This window comes from Drosophila arizonae, chromosome 3, assembly GCF_054131065.1.
Source record: "Drosophila arizonae isolate 15081-1271.41 chromosome 3, UAZ_ARI_1.0, whole genome shotgun sequence".
NCBI lineage: Eukaryota > Metazoa > Arthropoda > Insecta > Diptera > Drosophilidae > Drosophila > Drosophila arizonae.
The window spans coordinates 27151032-27166407 of record NC_142923.1 but is presented as its reverse complement, the minus strand read 5'-3'; the positions used below and the strand labels follow the sequence as shown (position 1 = coordinate 27166407).

Genomic DNA, 15376 nt, shown 5'->3' with positions numbered 1-15376 from the left:
TCGAGCACGTGTCGCAGCATTGGAAAAAAGAGCATGCTGCAGGACTGCACTCGCTATTGGCACTGGGCGCGTTTCTCAAATGCGTCGGGATTTTGTTTAGAGCACGCGTAATTACAAACAAATAAATAACAGGGCCATACCATGAAACCGCATAGGCAACATCGCATAGGACACGTGGCGCTAATATTCAGCCAGGGCAGAGCAGAGCGACTCAAAGCAGTGCAAAGACCTGGCTGGATGCTGCGACACATCCCAGCGGAGTTGAGCGACGTTCGTTGAGCGTCGTGCAAAACGAGCAGAAAAATTGAATTATGCGCTTGCGGTGCTTCCCAAGTGAAGCAGCTCTCAAACTCCGACCCCAACCCCAACTCCAAATCCAACCTGAAACCCTCGACTCTTACCCCTGTCGCTGTCGCTGCCCCTGCCACGCCCAGCTGAGCAGTTGAAGTAACCGGCAATCGACAAATATTTTGTTATTTGCACATAAACATATTTATCGAGTTTGGGTTGCTCTGTTTGCAGTGTAGTCGAGCAGCAGGAGGAGCAGGAGGAGGAGTGGGCAGCTCGCTGCACCCACGGGTGTTTGGTTTCACCCGTTCGCAGCTCCTTGGCTCTGTATGTTGGGTTTGAGCCTGTCAAAAATTGTGTAAATATGTTTGTCATTTCCACTTGCCTACGGCTCGTGCACTTAGCATTGGGCAAACAAACCCATACCCCGCTCTACCCCTCGCTGCTACCTCAACCCTCAAAACTGTGGGCTAGCGCACTTGTCGCTCACTCGACCAACCGTCCGTCCTTCCGTCCGTCCGTTCGTCCGTCCGCCCGCCCGCTGTCCGCCGCGTGCCGTTCGTTAGTTGTTCTTGTGTGGCTTTCCTATTAACGTCACAAGGGGTGCACCCCCCTAGACAGCCAGCACCCTACCAATGCTTAAGCGTATCGCTTTAGCTTGCTTGTTTCCTTCCTCGACATCCTTCCGCCGGGGGTTGCATTTTGTTGCCTTTTGCGCACGTAATTTGTCATAATGTCAACAAGCGAATGATGTCAAGATCGGCTATGGGCACAACTGGTTTAAGTGACGCTACAAATTTGGAAGCTATATGCATCTACAGGCCAGTACATCTACAGGCTTCAAAGATTAATAGGCAAACGGCAAAAAGCTGGCAGCTCGACCAAGCCAAATGAATCTATTGAAAGTACCAGGTAACATGATGAATATATAAGATTTGCTCTGATCTGAAACAAATATCTGATGTGAGGGTATAGTATAGATATAAGACAGATCTCTTACTGACTTGACCTTGGACTTCAAAGGTTTTCAATAAAGGATAAATTGATGGTTAATCAGTACGAGAAGATGGCAAGGAAACTCAACAGCTTAAATCCTGTTTAGCTAAGTATTCGAACCCAGTTAAAGCGATTCTCTTTCTGTCGAATTTTCAGTAGTAGTATTTCCAGTAGATGAAACTACTTACACCTTACAACCCTAGAGCAGTATTTTCCGTACCCTAAGCTTTCCAACCAAGCCCCATTTCTCATCTGGAAAATACTCTCAGTAAATTCCGTACCCTGAGCCTTCTAGCCAATCGCCTTTCTTCATCTGATCCATGGAGCTGTGCTAAGAACCTCATTTAAAAAGCAATCGTCAATTGAAGTAAGACTAAAAATTTAGGAATTTATATTTGATACACAGCCTACATGTATTGATAGGCAATTAGATAGACGGCTCGCCTGCTGCCACCAGACGTGTCATGGATCAGCGACAGCTCGTTGCTCAGTAGACTGCGCAGATCGTCGCGGATTGCCTGCACTTGTGACTCTGTGGCATTCGGCTCCATGCCCACGTGTATCTCCTGAATGAAGTTGTCGGTTCTGCGTTGTCGCCTGCTCAGGTAGATGGAGCTATCCAGGCTAAAGCTGCTGCCAGCTGTGGCTGTTCGATAGCTGCTCTCCGTCGTATAGCCCGAGGAACGGGAATCGCTCAGAAGGTGTCCGGCGCTCCCAATGGTGGAGGCACTGCCGTTGTAATTGATGAGGGCTGGGGTTGTGGCTCCTGATAATATTGTCATAGCAGACTCGGAAAGATCCGTGGCTAGGTACGCCTCGCTGGCCGACTTGGGCACTATTTGCACCGACTGGCTGCGCCGCAGCAGCTTGGCAGCACTTAGCAAGGTGGTCTGGCTCCTCTCAAAGCTTGTGTCCGACTGGCTCAGCCGGACCACGCCATGTTCTTCCTTGGCATTGAATAGAATCGTAACCGACTTTTTGAGCTCGACGTCATTAGTTTGTGCGACAGGCCATGTCGAGCTGTGCGCCAACGGTTGCGGCTCGACAGCTTCTCCATCAGTTCTGTCCATTCTTGAGTGGAGCTGGAGCTGGAGCACTGACTGGGAACTTGCAGCCCAATTGCAATTCGGTTATCGTGCCGACCTCCTCGGTGAACTCCGTCTGAGTGCAGCAAGTGAAAGTCTTCTGCACCTTGGCCAGATCACAGCGAAACGCGTTGTAAGCAGCCCAATTCACATCGGACATCTGTGTGAGTGTCAAATATAAAAATTGTTAATGCTTAATGCTCTGTTGTCTATTTGTTTGTAGCCCTTTACTGACATTATACTGGGTCGTACTTCCCCTCTCTTGCTTGCCACTGGAGTCCGAGAGTGTTTCCGTACTCGAATTCATAACTAATAGTTCTTTCAATCAATTCACCCCTAACAAGCCATAATTTTGGGGCCTAAATAGTTACTTTACTAGCTACAGAACAAAGTTAGTGCAGCAGTGCATAACATATCATATATATGTATATAAAATATATGTTAAAAGATTCAATTTATAAGACAGAATTTCCAAAGCAATTCGACTAAGCTAATAGAATACATCGAAAAATTATTTATTAAATATATACATATTTTATAAATATGGATTATAAATAAAAAACAAATAAATATAAATTTAATGATATTAATAATTGAATAAACAAAAAACAAAAACTAAAACTGAATCAATTTTGTGCAACAACACAAATACAACAAATATATATATAAATATATTTGTCAATAAACGGTGAATAATGAAATAATTAAAAAGTATATATAAACTTATATACAATATACATTTCTATAAAGATGAATAAAAAATATAATTTATTTGATTAAGAATATAACAAATTTTAATTAATTAGTAAAAAAAAATGCTGGCAAAAAAAGTTTTAAAAAATGCTACTGAACAAATACTTGGGTATTAATTTAAAATATTAATAATAATTAAAATATTATAATTGAATACAATTAAATAAAAATTATTTTAGTAAAAATATAATACACATTTCAACCAAATATAAATTATAAACTGAAAATAAAGTGAAAAATCTGTAAATATTTGTCTTCATAGATCAAGGGTCTCACGCTGAAAATTAACAGACGGAAATGTAGCCAAGTTTTTCCAAATTATATGTATTAGAGGTGAACGGGAAAGTTATAAAAAAAAACTCCTAAAATATCTATATCGAAAAAAAAATTATGACTTTCCATCATAATAATTAAATTGTATAAAATATTTTAATACTATACAATTCTTAAATAATGATGATGATAAGCCTTAATCGGCTTATTCTAATTAAGCAATCAAGTTATACGACTTTAGCTCTTAACGTTTAATAACTGAAGGAGACGACGAGAACAGTTTGACATATAAAAAGAATTTGTCACAAATTTCGTGGCTTCATTAAAAGCTTGAGATGTAGAAACATATATTCCTCATAGGAAGCAGTTACTTAATTAGTCTATTAAATGAATTACCATGATTAGTTTATATAATTTCGGTTATAACGCCACAACTCTTTGGTTTAGGAAATCAGTCTAAAGTTTCAGAGCGAAGCAAACTAACATTCTTCTTTTTATAGGAATGCATTATTTGTATATTGCTAACCCGCCCAGTTGTGGCATGGGTCAAAAACAGCTCTCGGATTTCTAAGCCTTGGCAGTTCACCTCTGAGCAGATGCCTTTTTAGAGGATTTCGCGCATTTTTCATTGCTAGGCCCGAACAACAAATGAAAATACATTAAAAAAACGAAAAAGGAAAAAAACAAGTTGGGCCTTGGGCTTGGAGCCAAGTTGAGAAATCAGTTGATGTTGTTATTGTTATTGTTGCTGTTGGTTGTTTGGTTGTTCGGTTGTTCGTTTATTCGTTGTTTTCCATGGCGTCCACATAAATCATTTTTTGTTCGGACTGCCTGCTGCATATTTCATGGCGGTTTGTTTGCTCCACTCCTGAAGCGGGGAGCGAGACAGCTTGGAGAGGCTCAAGTTGTGGCTCAAGGGGACGGAGCTGGGCGCTTAGAATCGACGACAGCTCTTTGACTAGGCTGCCTTTGCTGGCAGGTAAGGTTAGCCAACTCTCCCTGCATCAGAGCAGCGCCAACTCCCCCTCCCTTTCTTCCTTCCCCCTCTCTGTCACTCTCTCGCTCTCTCTGTCACTTCTGCCCCGCTTTGCGAACATTTCTGTTTGCTACTTTTTTTGTTTCTTTCACTCATTCCTAATTTTTTTTTTTTTTTTTTTTGCTAACCTTCCTAAAACAGCATTTCGTGCCAAGGAGGAGGGAGCCGGCGAATGTTTAACTTACGTTAAGTAAATAATGGGGCGTTCATATGGCATTGCCAGGGGGAGCGGGCGGAGCTCTAAGAGAGGGCGTAGGCCAGGAGAGCTCATATGCCTCACCTACCCATCTCTATGTAAGCGAGTATATTTCGATGAGTGTATGTATGTGTGTGTCTGTTTGCAGTCACTGTTTACTTCCACAATTTCCTTTTTGCTTAATAAAATAAAATATGAACGAACAAAAAAAAAATCACAAACACAAAATCTTCCGCAGTCAAGAGTAGCAGACGCCATTTGTAAAGCTGGAGTAGGGCTTCTAGCTCTAGTGGGTATAATAGAGCTATGGCATTAAATAGTTAACAACTTTTCTTTAAATTTGAGTAGTTAAATACTCAAATGTAATTATATTTATTTTTTTGTAATAATACTCTTTTACTCTTTTAATTTAATTTGGTTTAGGTTTCTTTTACAGCATTATGTAAAAGAAACCTAAACCAAATTAAATTTTCTTACAGATATGAAAATTATTTTTAAAATTTTACAGTGGAAAATAATATTATTTCTACTTGATATCGTAATTATGTTTTATTTGGATATTATTATTATTATTATTATTATTATTATTATTATTATTATTATTATTATTATTGGTATTGGTATAATTACTTATTATTATTTGAAGTAAATTTTTTTGACATCCAAAAATTAAAATATCTGAAGCGCTGTTTTATTTCAATTTATTTTTGAAAACCTATTTACTTTACTTTCCGCTGCTATACAAATAAATTCACACTTTGCTTATCTTGATCATAAAGGAAACATTTTTGAACTATGTGAACTAATCCACTGTGATTTGTTGCCATGCAAACATATTTGGGGCCACTGTGCAATCGAAATGAAAAATTCAAAATTTACAAAGACAACACAAATATAAACAGCAGAAGCACAAAGGCAAATGCTTTAATGTTGGCTTCCACTGTAATAGCTAGAGCAGGCAGTGGGAAAGAGACAGAGTTGCCGCAAGAGTGGGAGCGGGAGAGGTAGAGGGGAATCTCCCTTGAACACGTAGCAGCTGGCTAAAAAAGTGCCGAAGGAACAAAAATGGGGTACGCGTACAAACTGGATACGCGTCGTCCCTGTATGCATGTGTATGTGTATGTGTATGTATATGTACGAATATGCTTCTATACAAACAATATCCCGCAGCGAACTTTATTAAATTACACGATTTTCACAGTTAAGCAGCGGCAGCAACAGCAACAGCAACAGCAGCAGCAGAGAGCAGAGCTCTACGCCTCCTCTTGTTGTCTTCTACCGTAAAAGTATGCGTGTCTGTGTGTGTGTGTTGCCAAGTGAAAATCATAATTTTTCCTAGATTTTATGTAATACTCTTGAAGCTGCAGAAGAGCAGTAGCCCCCTCTCCATTCCTGCTCATCCTCATCCTGCCCTGTTCTTAGCTGCGCTGCGAGCACTGACAGACATTTGCGTTGTCTGGCAACGCTGGCGGTATTCCTTTTTGAGTATTCCTTGGGGGCCGGTTTAGGCAAATAGAAATGTTCTTCTTTCTCTTGGCTGGCAATGAGAAATAAAATAAAGTCGAAATCTTGGCAATTGCGCGATTCACTTATGGCCGGGAGCGGTTACCAACTTTTATCATTCCGCAATTAGCGTGGCCATGTCCGCTCCAGAGCAGCGCTTATCGCTACGCAGTCATAGTGGCAGTCGCAGTCGGTAGTCGGGTGCGGGTCAAAAACTTACCAGATACTCCTCTAACAAGCCGCTGTCGCTGCCGCTGCAGCTGCCGCCGCTGCCAAACGGTAAATATTTGTACACCGTTTCACTCGATACCTTGAAAAACGGGACAACAACTGCGGCGATAACGTCTACACGGTTACCCTATACCGATGACTGTCTATAAGTCTGTATGTTTGTAGGTGTATATATGTATCTGTAAATAGTGAGCGTGTGCATTCTCTTCTTCCACTACAATAATTAAAGAGAATATAATAGGGTGTGCTAGACTAGAAGGCAATCTTCACACTCAAAAAGCAGAATATTTATGTATGTATATGTATATATATATTTTTTCCAAGATTTCTTGCAAAAGCTTTTTCTTAATTTATTAAAGGCATGTAAAAAATTTGGCGCAATCTGGCTTATATGATAGATTTTTTACATTGATTTTAACTTATTTAAAACATAACAAACTCAAGTAAATAATTTGCAAATAAACACGGAAGCCCAATTAAATTTTAGAAATACTCTTTGCGCTAAAAAGCTTTTACTAAACTTTCAACATACCAAAAAAAATTTGTTTGGTATTTTGAAAGATTAAAAAAAAAAAAATGAACGACATTTGTATTTAAAATTGATAGTTTGAATATTTTAATTTTCAATTTATACACTTTTGCACTCAGTCATCATGCCCCATTCCCTATCAATAGCATAAAAATACAGAGCGCTTGTTTAAGAACCCAGTAAAAAGTGTATGTACCAGACTCATGTTTTTGGGTCTGGGAGCATGTTCGATTCAGTTATCTATGATAGTCGCACTTAAACGGCATGGTACAAGATTTGCCCATTGAGACGAGACATACGCCTATAGGAGAAGAACATCAGTGTTTACACTGGCACCACGTACCATAAATGTTTTCGATAAGAAGCAAAAAACAAAAACACGCTCAACTTTTCCGACCGATCCCCATAGAGATGATGTGCAGCTTGCATAGATGGTATATCGAGTAAAGATATAGGTGAGACCGGTGTAGAGACAAAAACTGGGCAAGTTTGGGGTAACAGACCTCTGCTAAGCAGCTCTCATAGCTCGCCATAGCCGCCTAGTGTTAAATGAGGCCTATTAACATCTAGACGTCTACGTGGGCACTGCGAATTCTTTTCATGTGCAACCCTCGCTGGTTGACTTTCAACTCCCTCCCACTCGTAGAGTCTTTTTATCCTTTATACATTTTCTGCCATTTATGCCTTTTATGCTATCTGAGATTATTTTCCACATCGTTTTGCCCATTGTTCGGGTTTATCTAAACAGGTGGTCCCAGCATGTGGCCGAGCCGCTGCATTCGCAAATCTTTTTGTCTGATCCACCCCTCTACTTCTTTTCAGCTTCTTTTTTGTTGTCGTTGTTCTTGTTGTAGTGTTTACCTTTCAATCAACAATGATATTATATATATTTAAATAAGCATATATATGTTATATACACATATATTTAGATATGTATGTGTGTCTGCGTACACAAAAAATTAGCGAGTTTTGATCCCAGTCAACCGCAATTTATGTTTGGTATTTTATTTAAGCAGGTGTGCTAATTGCGACTCCCTCTGCCTTGCTCTCTGCAGCTTTAGATTTGTTTAGAACAGAAATTTATATTTCGCGTTTTGTCATTATAAAACAATCGAATTTTCGTTATGTCAATAGTTAACAATAATCGCCGTGATTACTTAACTTATCTAGCACCCGTAGTTGGAGTGATTCGACTTTAGGTCTTACACTTCACGAGAGCCCCATCAAGTGGCATTTCAAGCAGCAAAATACTACAAACTCTTTTATTTATTGTTCCTCGATCTCATAGCCTAAACTATTGAGTGCTCCGCAGGCAGACGCAATGGGCTCTGGGTGTAGAAATCTCTTTGATTACGGGACTATAAGTCAGCTAGTGCGAACGTATAGTAGGTTGGTGTGCACAACTATGGTATACCCGGAACTTTGACTGCACCATTCCTTGTTATCGATAACACTAGCTAGTCATAATACTTATGTGTTATCGATTACTAATATCCAAAAAGCGATATTTGGATTTATTTTAAATTTTTCATTTTGTATACATTATCTACTATCAAACTCTATTATGCATTGATTGAAATTCATGATAATCGGTTATCGATACATTTTATCGATATTATATTACACATACATATATTATGATGGTTATAATGACGTATGTTATTTTTAATGCGGAAAAAAATAATTGGGAAACTTATCAATTGGCTAGGAATCGACAGTGAATCATCTAATGAATGGAAACCTTATATGCCCTATATGAAACCACGCCAGCCGACAAATACTTATACGCAAAATCTATACATAGTGTGCTTACGGTATGGCCAGAGCTGGCAGATTTGCTTCATTGTATTGATATGATGCAGCAGTTGAGGCACTTCGATCGGCTTATCAGGCTATCAGGGAGATAAGTTAAGGTCCCTGTATTTCAAATAGATAAGTGTCACTCTTCGAATACATAAACACCTAAACAAACTACGCACACGTACCAGATCTGAGATTCGTAACTCCCAGCTAGACAGTTTCGATTGTTAAGTAAAGAACCCGTCGAAAGTTCTAAGAGCTTGCCGCCCAGTTTATGCTCTGGCTTATGCTATTTACTCTAGATGTTGAACTACTTTCGCTCCCCAACGAACACTTGAAAATGTCCAACAAGAGTTGTATAACTGCAAGCACGATCCATGCAGTGCCTGGCCTCTAAGGGGTACGCGGGGAGCTCAGCACACTGAAGTGCCATATAAATGTGGCACTGATTGCGCTTGGAGTAGCTGTAAGGCTTGCTACTTGGATTTAAGTCAAATATAATCGTTTATTAAATCTAAAGTAAAGTTATTTAAGCACTTTGATCACACCGACCCTCGAAGCTCTCGCTCTTTTCCACTCCCTCTCTCTCTCTCTCTCTCTCACTCACTCTCCTGCATATTAGAACTCACAGTTGACCTAGTATAAGAAGTAGGGGAAGGGCACGGCTAGATAAAGAGCAGCAGTACGATAAGACTAAGGCAAACAGTAGCCTTTGACCACATTTTAGAAACTCGTATTTAGTTTAGTGCAAAATTAATTTTGGTGACGTTTCAGGAATTACACATAATATAGATTAGTATTACAATAGATTGAATAAAGAATGCCGAAAACTTGGATAATCTATAGCTTATTATTTTGCGTATATCTGGCTGTTCGAAAGAAACACAATAAACTGTTATGAATGTTTCTTACAGTTTCCAAACGACTATCAGATCTCAGCATATATATGTTACACTAGTCTATATGGATATATTTTTGGATTCCCTATTTTTCTAGCTTAAATAGGACTTAAAACGTGACAAGATTTTGATAGAAATTAATAATTTTTTACTAATGTAATTAATGAATTATATTGAAATAATTTATAGACTTTTGTAAGTCTATACCTAGAGAAATTTAATTTACGTCTTTTATTATTCGCCAAATATTAGCCACACCAAAAAACTTAATTTAGTATTGTAAACAACCGAGAATCAAACTATACTCTGATATGGTGAAAATGAAACTATCTACATACATAGAGCCTTAGCTAAATACCCGACATGTCATAGAGAAGTTCGACAGACTATTTAACCGGCTTACTTATAAGGAGGACTAGGCGAAGACTTATTTGTGTGCGTGATCTACATCTATTGATTTTTCCAACTGCATTTTCACCACTTCACAAGGACATTTCCATTGTCGTCGTAAGTTATCTATGGAATGAAACGAGAGTAAAGCCAAGCTCGCCTATTTAACAAAAAATGGAAGCTCCTTAAGCTGCTTCAATGGAACTCCATAAATTCCGTACAAAAATCAAAAGCTGTTAAATAGATAAATGGTTTTATTTACGAAATGCATGACACCGCCTTCCCATTCCAGACCGAGGCTGAGGCTGCTGCCGAGTCCAAGGAGTAGCTCGGACGGGCTGACTTGAGCGTATGTCGCAAATTATGCGATGCGCGGTGAAAGCGTTCAATGAACAAAATGATTTTATTGCATGCGGCCGGCTAAGCCCGAAAAACCACTCGAAACCATTTGGCCATATGTTGCCATTTGTGACAATAACTGCAGCGGGCACGACACACCGGAATGAAACGGAACGGAATGGAATGGTCGAGTGGTTTGGGTAGTTAGCAGACAGACAGACAGACAGACAGACCGACAGATAGAGAGTGAGCGAGAGAGCGAGAGTGTGAGTAGATGTCGTTGTCGTTTGTTGTCGTTAATGCCCAATGGGTGGCAAATTGTTTTTTATTATCGGCCGGGCCGAGGCAGCTGCGACCCCGCTCAGCTCTCGGCTGGGTTGGTGTGACAACGTGGGGCAAAGGAGTTAGCTTAAGCCCGTCCGTCCTCAGGCTGTTGTCGATTGCGTGAATAAAACTTTAATGGAACGACACAAATCCCATCGGTTTACCCCGATGCTGCTATTGCTATTGTTGTTGTTGTTCTTAGCGTTTCTAATGCCAACTAATTGAGTGCGAAAATGCCGTCAGTTTTGCGAGAAGTTTTACTCAGCTTTTGTTTTTATGATATTTTATGTGAGCATATTTGAAGCCGTTGGCAAGCAGACCCCCTCACGCACACACACACAAATAAAAGTGACTCACAGAGTGCACTCAAAATGCAAGCAATGTGGAGCCTGGGGAATGCCAGAGAGGTGCAGAGAGATGGAGCGAGTGTTTTTGTCCACATTTGGGAATTGCGCTTAAAAAATGCCTGCAAATGGCTTTTAGCAGTACGTGTGCATACATGTGCATATACATATGTGTGCACATGTGTGTGTGTGTGCATTTTTATGTGTGCATCATGGCGCTGGACTAGACTGTCACGTAAATAGTTGATGGCCGGCCATTGCACGTCTCCTATTTCTGTGGAATCTCGACTGAAAACTTGCAGCTAAGTAAAATTTATAGCCCGCTTCGAGGCGCCGGGCACGTGACCATGCAGCAATGATTATTAAACTGCGCTTCACATATATACCGCTGAGATTGAAGTGCATAATAGATATATATAGTGAAAGGGAGGAAGACAGATATATGCAGCAATCAACAAAATTTCAAATAAAATTCTGAGCTAAGCAAGAAATTGAAGCTTGTAAATGTTTAGATACACTATATCTATCTGTGTATCTATCTTCAAGTGCTCTCGTACCTAGTTGTTGGATTCAAGTACTAAGTACCAGTGATAAATCCAAGGGAATTTATGCTCTACACATGCAATTCGTAGCTGATTAAAGAAAGATAATAGAAAATCAACTGACGAAAAAGACATTGCCCTATCAATTTAAGGGAAATGTAATGCACCATGGTATATGAGAACATTAACAAAATTCCAAAGGTGGGCGATACCATACATGTCGAGATATTCGAGAGTCATTGTAATGTATTAGCCATAGGGGCTAGTCATTAGATCTCCCTCAAACGATATTTCAATAATAGATGATCAATTATTTGTAACTATTGAAACAAATAATTATTTATATGTTTCACTAATTCTATGTGTATATTATCTTTCAATCACCCAATAATTGTTATATAAAAAAAAAAAATTTTAAAAAAATTTTTAAATATTTTAAAAAACTAACGAAAACAGTTTAAATAAATTAATTATATGATGATCAAAACAAAATTTTTCTAAAATAAATAATTGAAGGATTTACTCTGTTTACTTTTGAGTGCTTAAATCGACTGCTTATAACATAAAAATACTAAATTAATAACAAATTGATAAATAATAAATTTCCCTGTAAGATGAATATTGCAAATTCCACTCCAAGCACAACTATGCCTAGCTAGTTGACTATAAAATTGCATTTCGCATTTATTTATTATAATTATTGTTGTAGAGTTTTGTTAAGCAAAGCGCATAGTTTGGAGTAGTAGAAATGCCGCCTAGCCAAATTGGCAACTAAGCACAGCCTCGTCCCCCCCAATCAAAGGGCAGCCAACCCCAAGTGCAACCCTTAGGCAAGTCTCGCTCTCCCGCTCACTCTTCGGCTTCTCTCCTTATGCTTCCCTTTCACGCGTACACTGCGGCAATCTTTCACCCTCTATAAATATGGCGACGTCCATTTTTGTGGCTGATATTTCAACAGCAGCAGGTCCCTGGTCCCTGGTCCCTGGTCTCTGGCTTTGGACTCCCCATTAACTCAACCGTTCGGCGCCATCTTGGCTTCATCAAACGCACACAAAAGCCCATAAGGGCAAAGCCAAGATAATGGTAGCCAGGCAGCAAGGCAGCCTGAAGCACTGAAAGCACTGAAAGCACTGACAGCAGCAGCAGCAGCAGCAGCAGCAGCAGCAGCTCAGCTTGATTCAGGCAAATAAAATGGGCACCAAACGAAGTCGTTAGACCAACCGCCTACCCTAACCACCCCCAGTCACTTAGCCACATCCACGCCCCACGCATCCTCCAACCCCGACCCCGGCCACCTGCACCTAGATAGAACATTCTCCGGATCTGTGTGTGCTTGTTTGCGTGTGTGTGTGTGTGTGTGCAAGCGCGCTTCAAAAGAAAATCACCCCAAGTGTGTATTTTTATAGAGACCGCAATAAACCTTTTTCTTTGCCGAGTCGTGAAGCGCTTCGATGAATGTGAAAAGGTTGCTCCCTGAATCCGTATTCTGTATACGTTCGGCCTCTGTCTCTGCCACTGACTCTACATCTGCCTCTGCTCGTTTGATGAAGTTCCAGTTCGAGACACAATACACTTGGCACAAGCAAAAAAAAAATCAAGAAATGCTTTAATGCGGAAATGCATGACTGGTAGATACCCCATGAGCAGCTTTAAAGCTTTACACATTATATAGCCTAGATCTCTATTTATAAGAGGCATATGTAGGGGTAGCAAAAAATCAAAATATAAACTTAAGTAACAAAATCTATAGCCCTAGCTTTTCAACTTTTCAAGCTTTGGACAAATCAAATCCATTATTAAGAAAATGCATTAATGAAATAAACAGATATTTATTCTAATATTTTACATAAATATATTTAGTCTATGAATTTTTGCAATTACCCAGTTCCATGGGTTTCAACGGATGGACAGACAGACGAATATTCGTTATATTAGCTCAATGTATAAACTTCATGGCCTGGGGTAACATTTCATTCGACTTGTTACATGCACTGCCACCCCAACAATATGCCCTGCATATTCACTTTCGATGGGTATCCAAAAAAAGAAATACTTGCTGCAGCCGTTGCCCATTTTTCTTGGCCTGGCATAACCATAAAGGAGGCCCGATTGATGGTCGTAGCATTCAAAATTGGAGGCGGATAACCATGTGCTCCATGTGCTGCTGGGAGCGAGGCGAGGGCTGTGCCATGTCATCGTCGACGTCGTCGTTGTTGTTGTTACTTTTATTTTTTGCTCTGCTTTATAGCGCCCGGTCAAGGGTGCTCTGGTCAGCTAGCTTGACGCTTGAATGGCTGCCAACGAGTGCGCGCCTTTTGTTTGGCCAGCAGCACAACAAAAAAAGCTAGCAAAAAATACAAAAAAAAGCACACACACACACACACACACACACACTCACATACACACAGAAAATAGGAAACAAAAGCAAAGAATTACAACAAAATAAAAGAGCGAACAAAATGCTTTTTGCAAAGTAACCAAAAGCGAGCGTAAAAATAGAAAATTGAAAATAGAGAATGTGTGGCGGTGCCCATTGTTTAATGGACGTCAGCTGGAATGTGCGCCAGAAATTGAAAAGTTATTGTGCTGCACGTCCACTAACCAGCCACTGCACTGCCATAGTCGCAGCCACAGCCTCAGCCGCGGGGCGTGGCATAGCGGCAGGGGGTGCGAGTGAGCGGAGCCGGGGCAGGTGGAATCGTATTGTCATGACAAGCTGCTACTTATATACAAGCATAGATGTGCCACAAGTACGGGTTTTTGTGCCAAGCGCGCAAATTGTTGAACTAAAATATTTGACAGTTAATTTTTGGTTTGGCCGCTGCCTTTTTATATACAAAAGTTTTGAACAATAGCCGAAAAAAGGAGGTATTTTATTTTGCTGAATGCAAGTAGCTTAACCATAGCACTGAGCTCATGCAAGCGCTAACGCCGTGTCTTGCAAGAGCTGATTGAATTCAAGTAATATACACTCTGTCCCTCTCTCTCGCTTGCTTGTGCTCTTGCACTTATTCACTTTGCATGCCATTCCTTTACACCACGCTCGACCGCAATTAAGAAATTACAATGCCAAGAGCAAAAAGCGCAGTAATGTATCCACAAAAGCTCAACCAGCCAGGCAGGCAACAACAACAACAAGAAGTGTGCGAAGAGCAAGAATCACATGCATAAAGTAAATTATAATAGGCATAATAAAAACGAGGCAAAGACCAAGCGACAAGTAACGGCGTTTTGTTGCCATTTACTTTGCCATGCACGGGTATGTGTATGGGTGTGTGCCGGTGTGTGTGTGTATGTTGGTGTAACTGTGTGGTAAGGCCGTAAGTGCTTCGTGCGGAATTAAAAGCAAACGCATTAAAAGGTGTCCAAAAAGAATTTCACCTTGGCAAAGGCACAGGCGACAAAGCACGGCACACCACAGCAACAAAATGGCGCAGCTGCAGATGGCGACAGATTCCCGTTACACACACACACTCACACACCAACACAGCTATAACTGTTACGACCAACGGCAATGGCAACGGCAACAAGCAACATTTTTAATTATGAAACACTAAAAGTGGCAAAGCCAAAGTGCAACGCGTACAAGAAGAGGGCGCTGGGCGTGAGATGTGGGGTGTGCGGCGTGGGGCGTGGGGCGTGGGGCGTTGTGCTTGGGGTCGCTTTGGCCAAGCTATTAACTTAAACGCCTTTTGCCGGTTAATGGAAATGAACCTCGTCGTGGCAATGGGCAGTTATCTGGTTAAGACAACGATGGGTAGCTGCTGCTCCTGCTGCTGGTGTCTGCCGACACGCGCAGGTGTTTAGTCCGACCCTCTTAACCGTTAACGGTTAACGGTTATGAGCAC

At 40.5% G+C, this 15376-nt stretch overlaps 3 protein-coding genes across 4 annotated transcripts in view; 1 reads left to right on the top strand and 2 right to left on the bottom strand.

The window, feature by feature from the left end:
* Positions 1-15376, top strand: part of Lim3 (Lim3 homeobox protein) — a 34925-nt gene that overhangs the window by 3413 nt on the left and 16136 nt on the right. The gene's annotated exons all lie outside the window — the stretch shown is intronic.
* Positions 1653-2354, bottom strand: LOC149269982 (uncharacterized). Its single transcript, XM_089465148.1, has one exon. It carries the CDS (start codon positions 2352-2354, stop codon positions 1692-1694), a length of 663 nt encoding a protein of 220 aa, XP_089321274.1. The 3' UTR covers positions 1653-1691.
* Positions 2341-2812, bottom strand: LOC108611011 (uncharacterized). The gene is made up of 2 exons (XM_089465150.1): positions 2605-2812; positions 2341-2529 (listed from the first exon to the last, which is right to left on the bottom strand). Exons 1-2 carry the CDS (start codon positions 2674-2676, stop codon positions 2341-2343), a joined length of 261 nt encoding a protein of 86 aa, XP_089321276.1. The 5' UTR covers positions 2677-2812.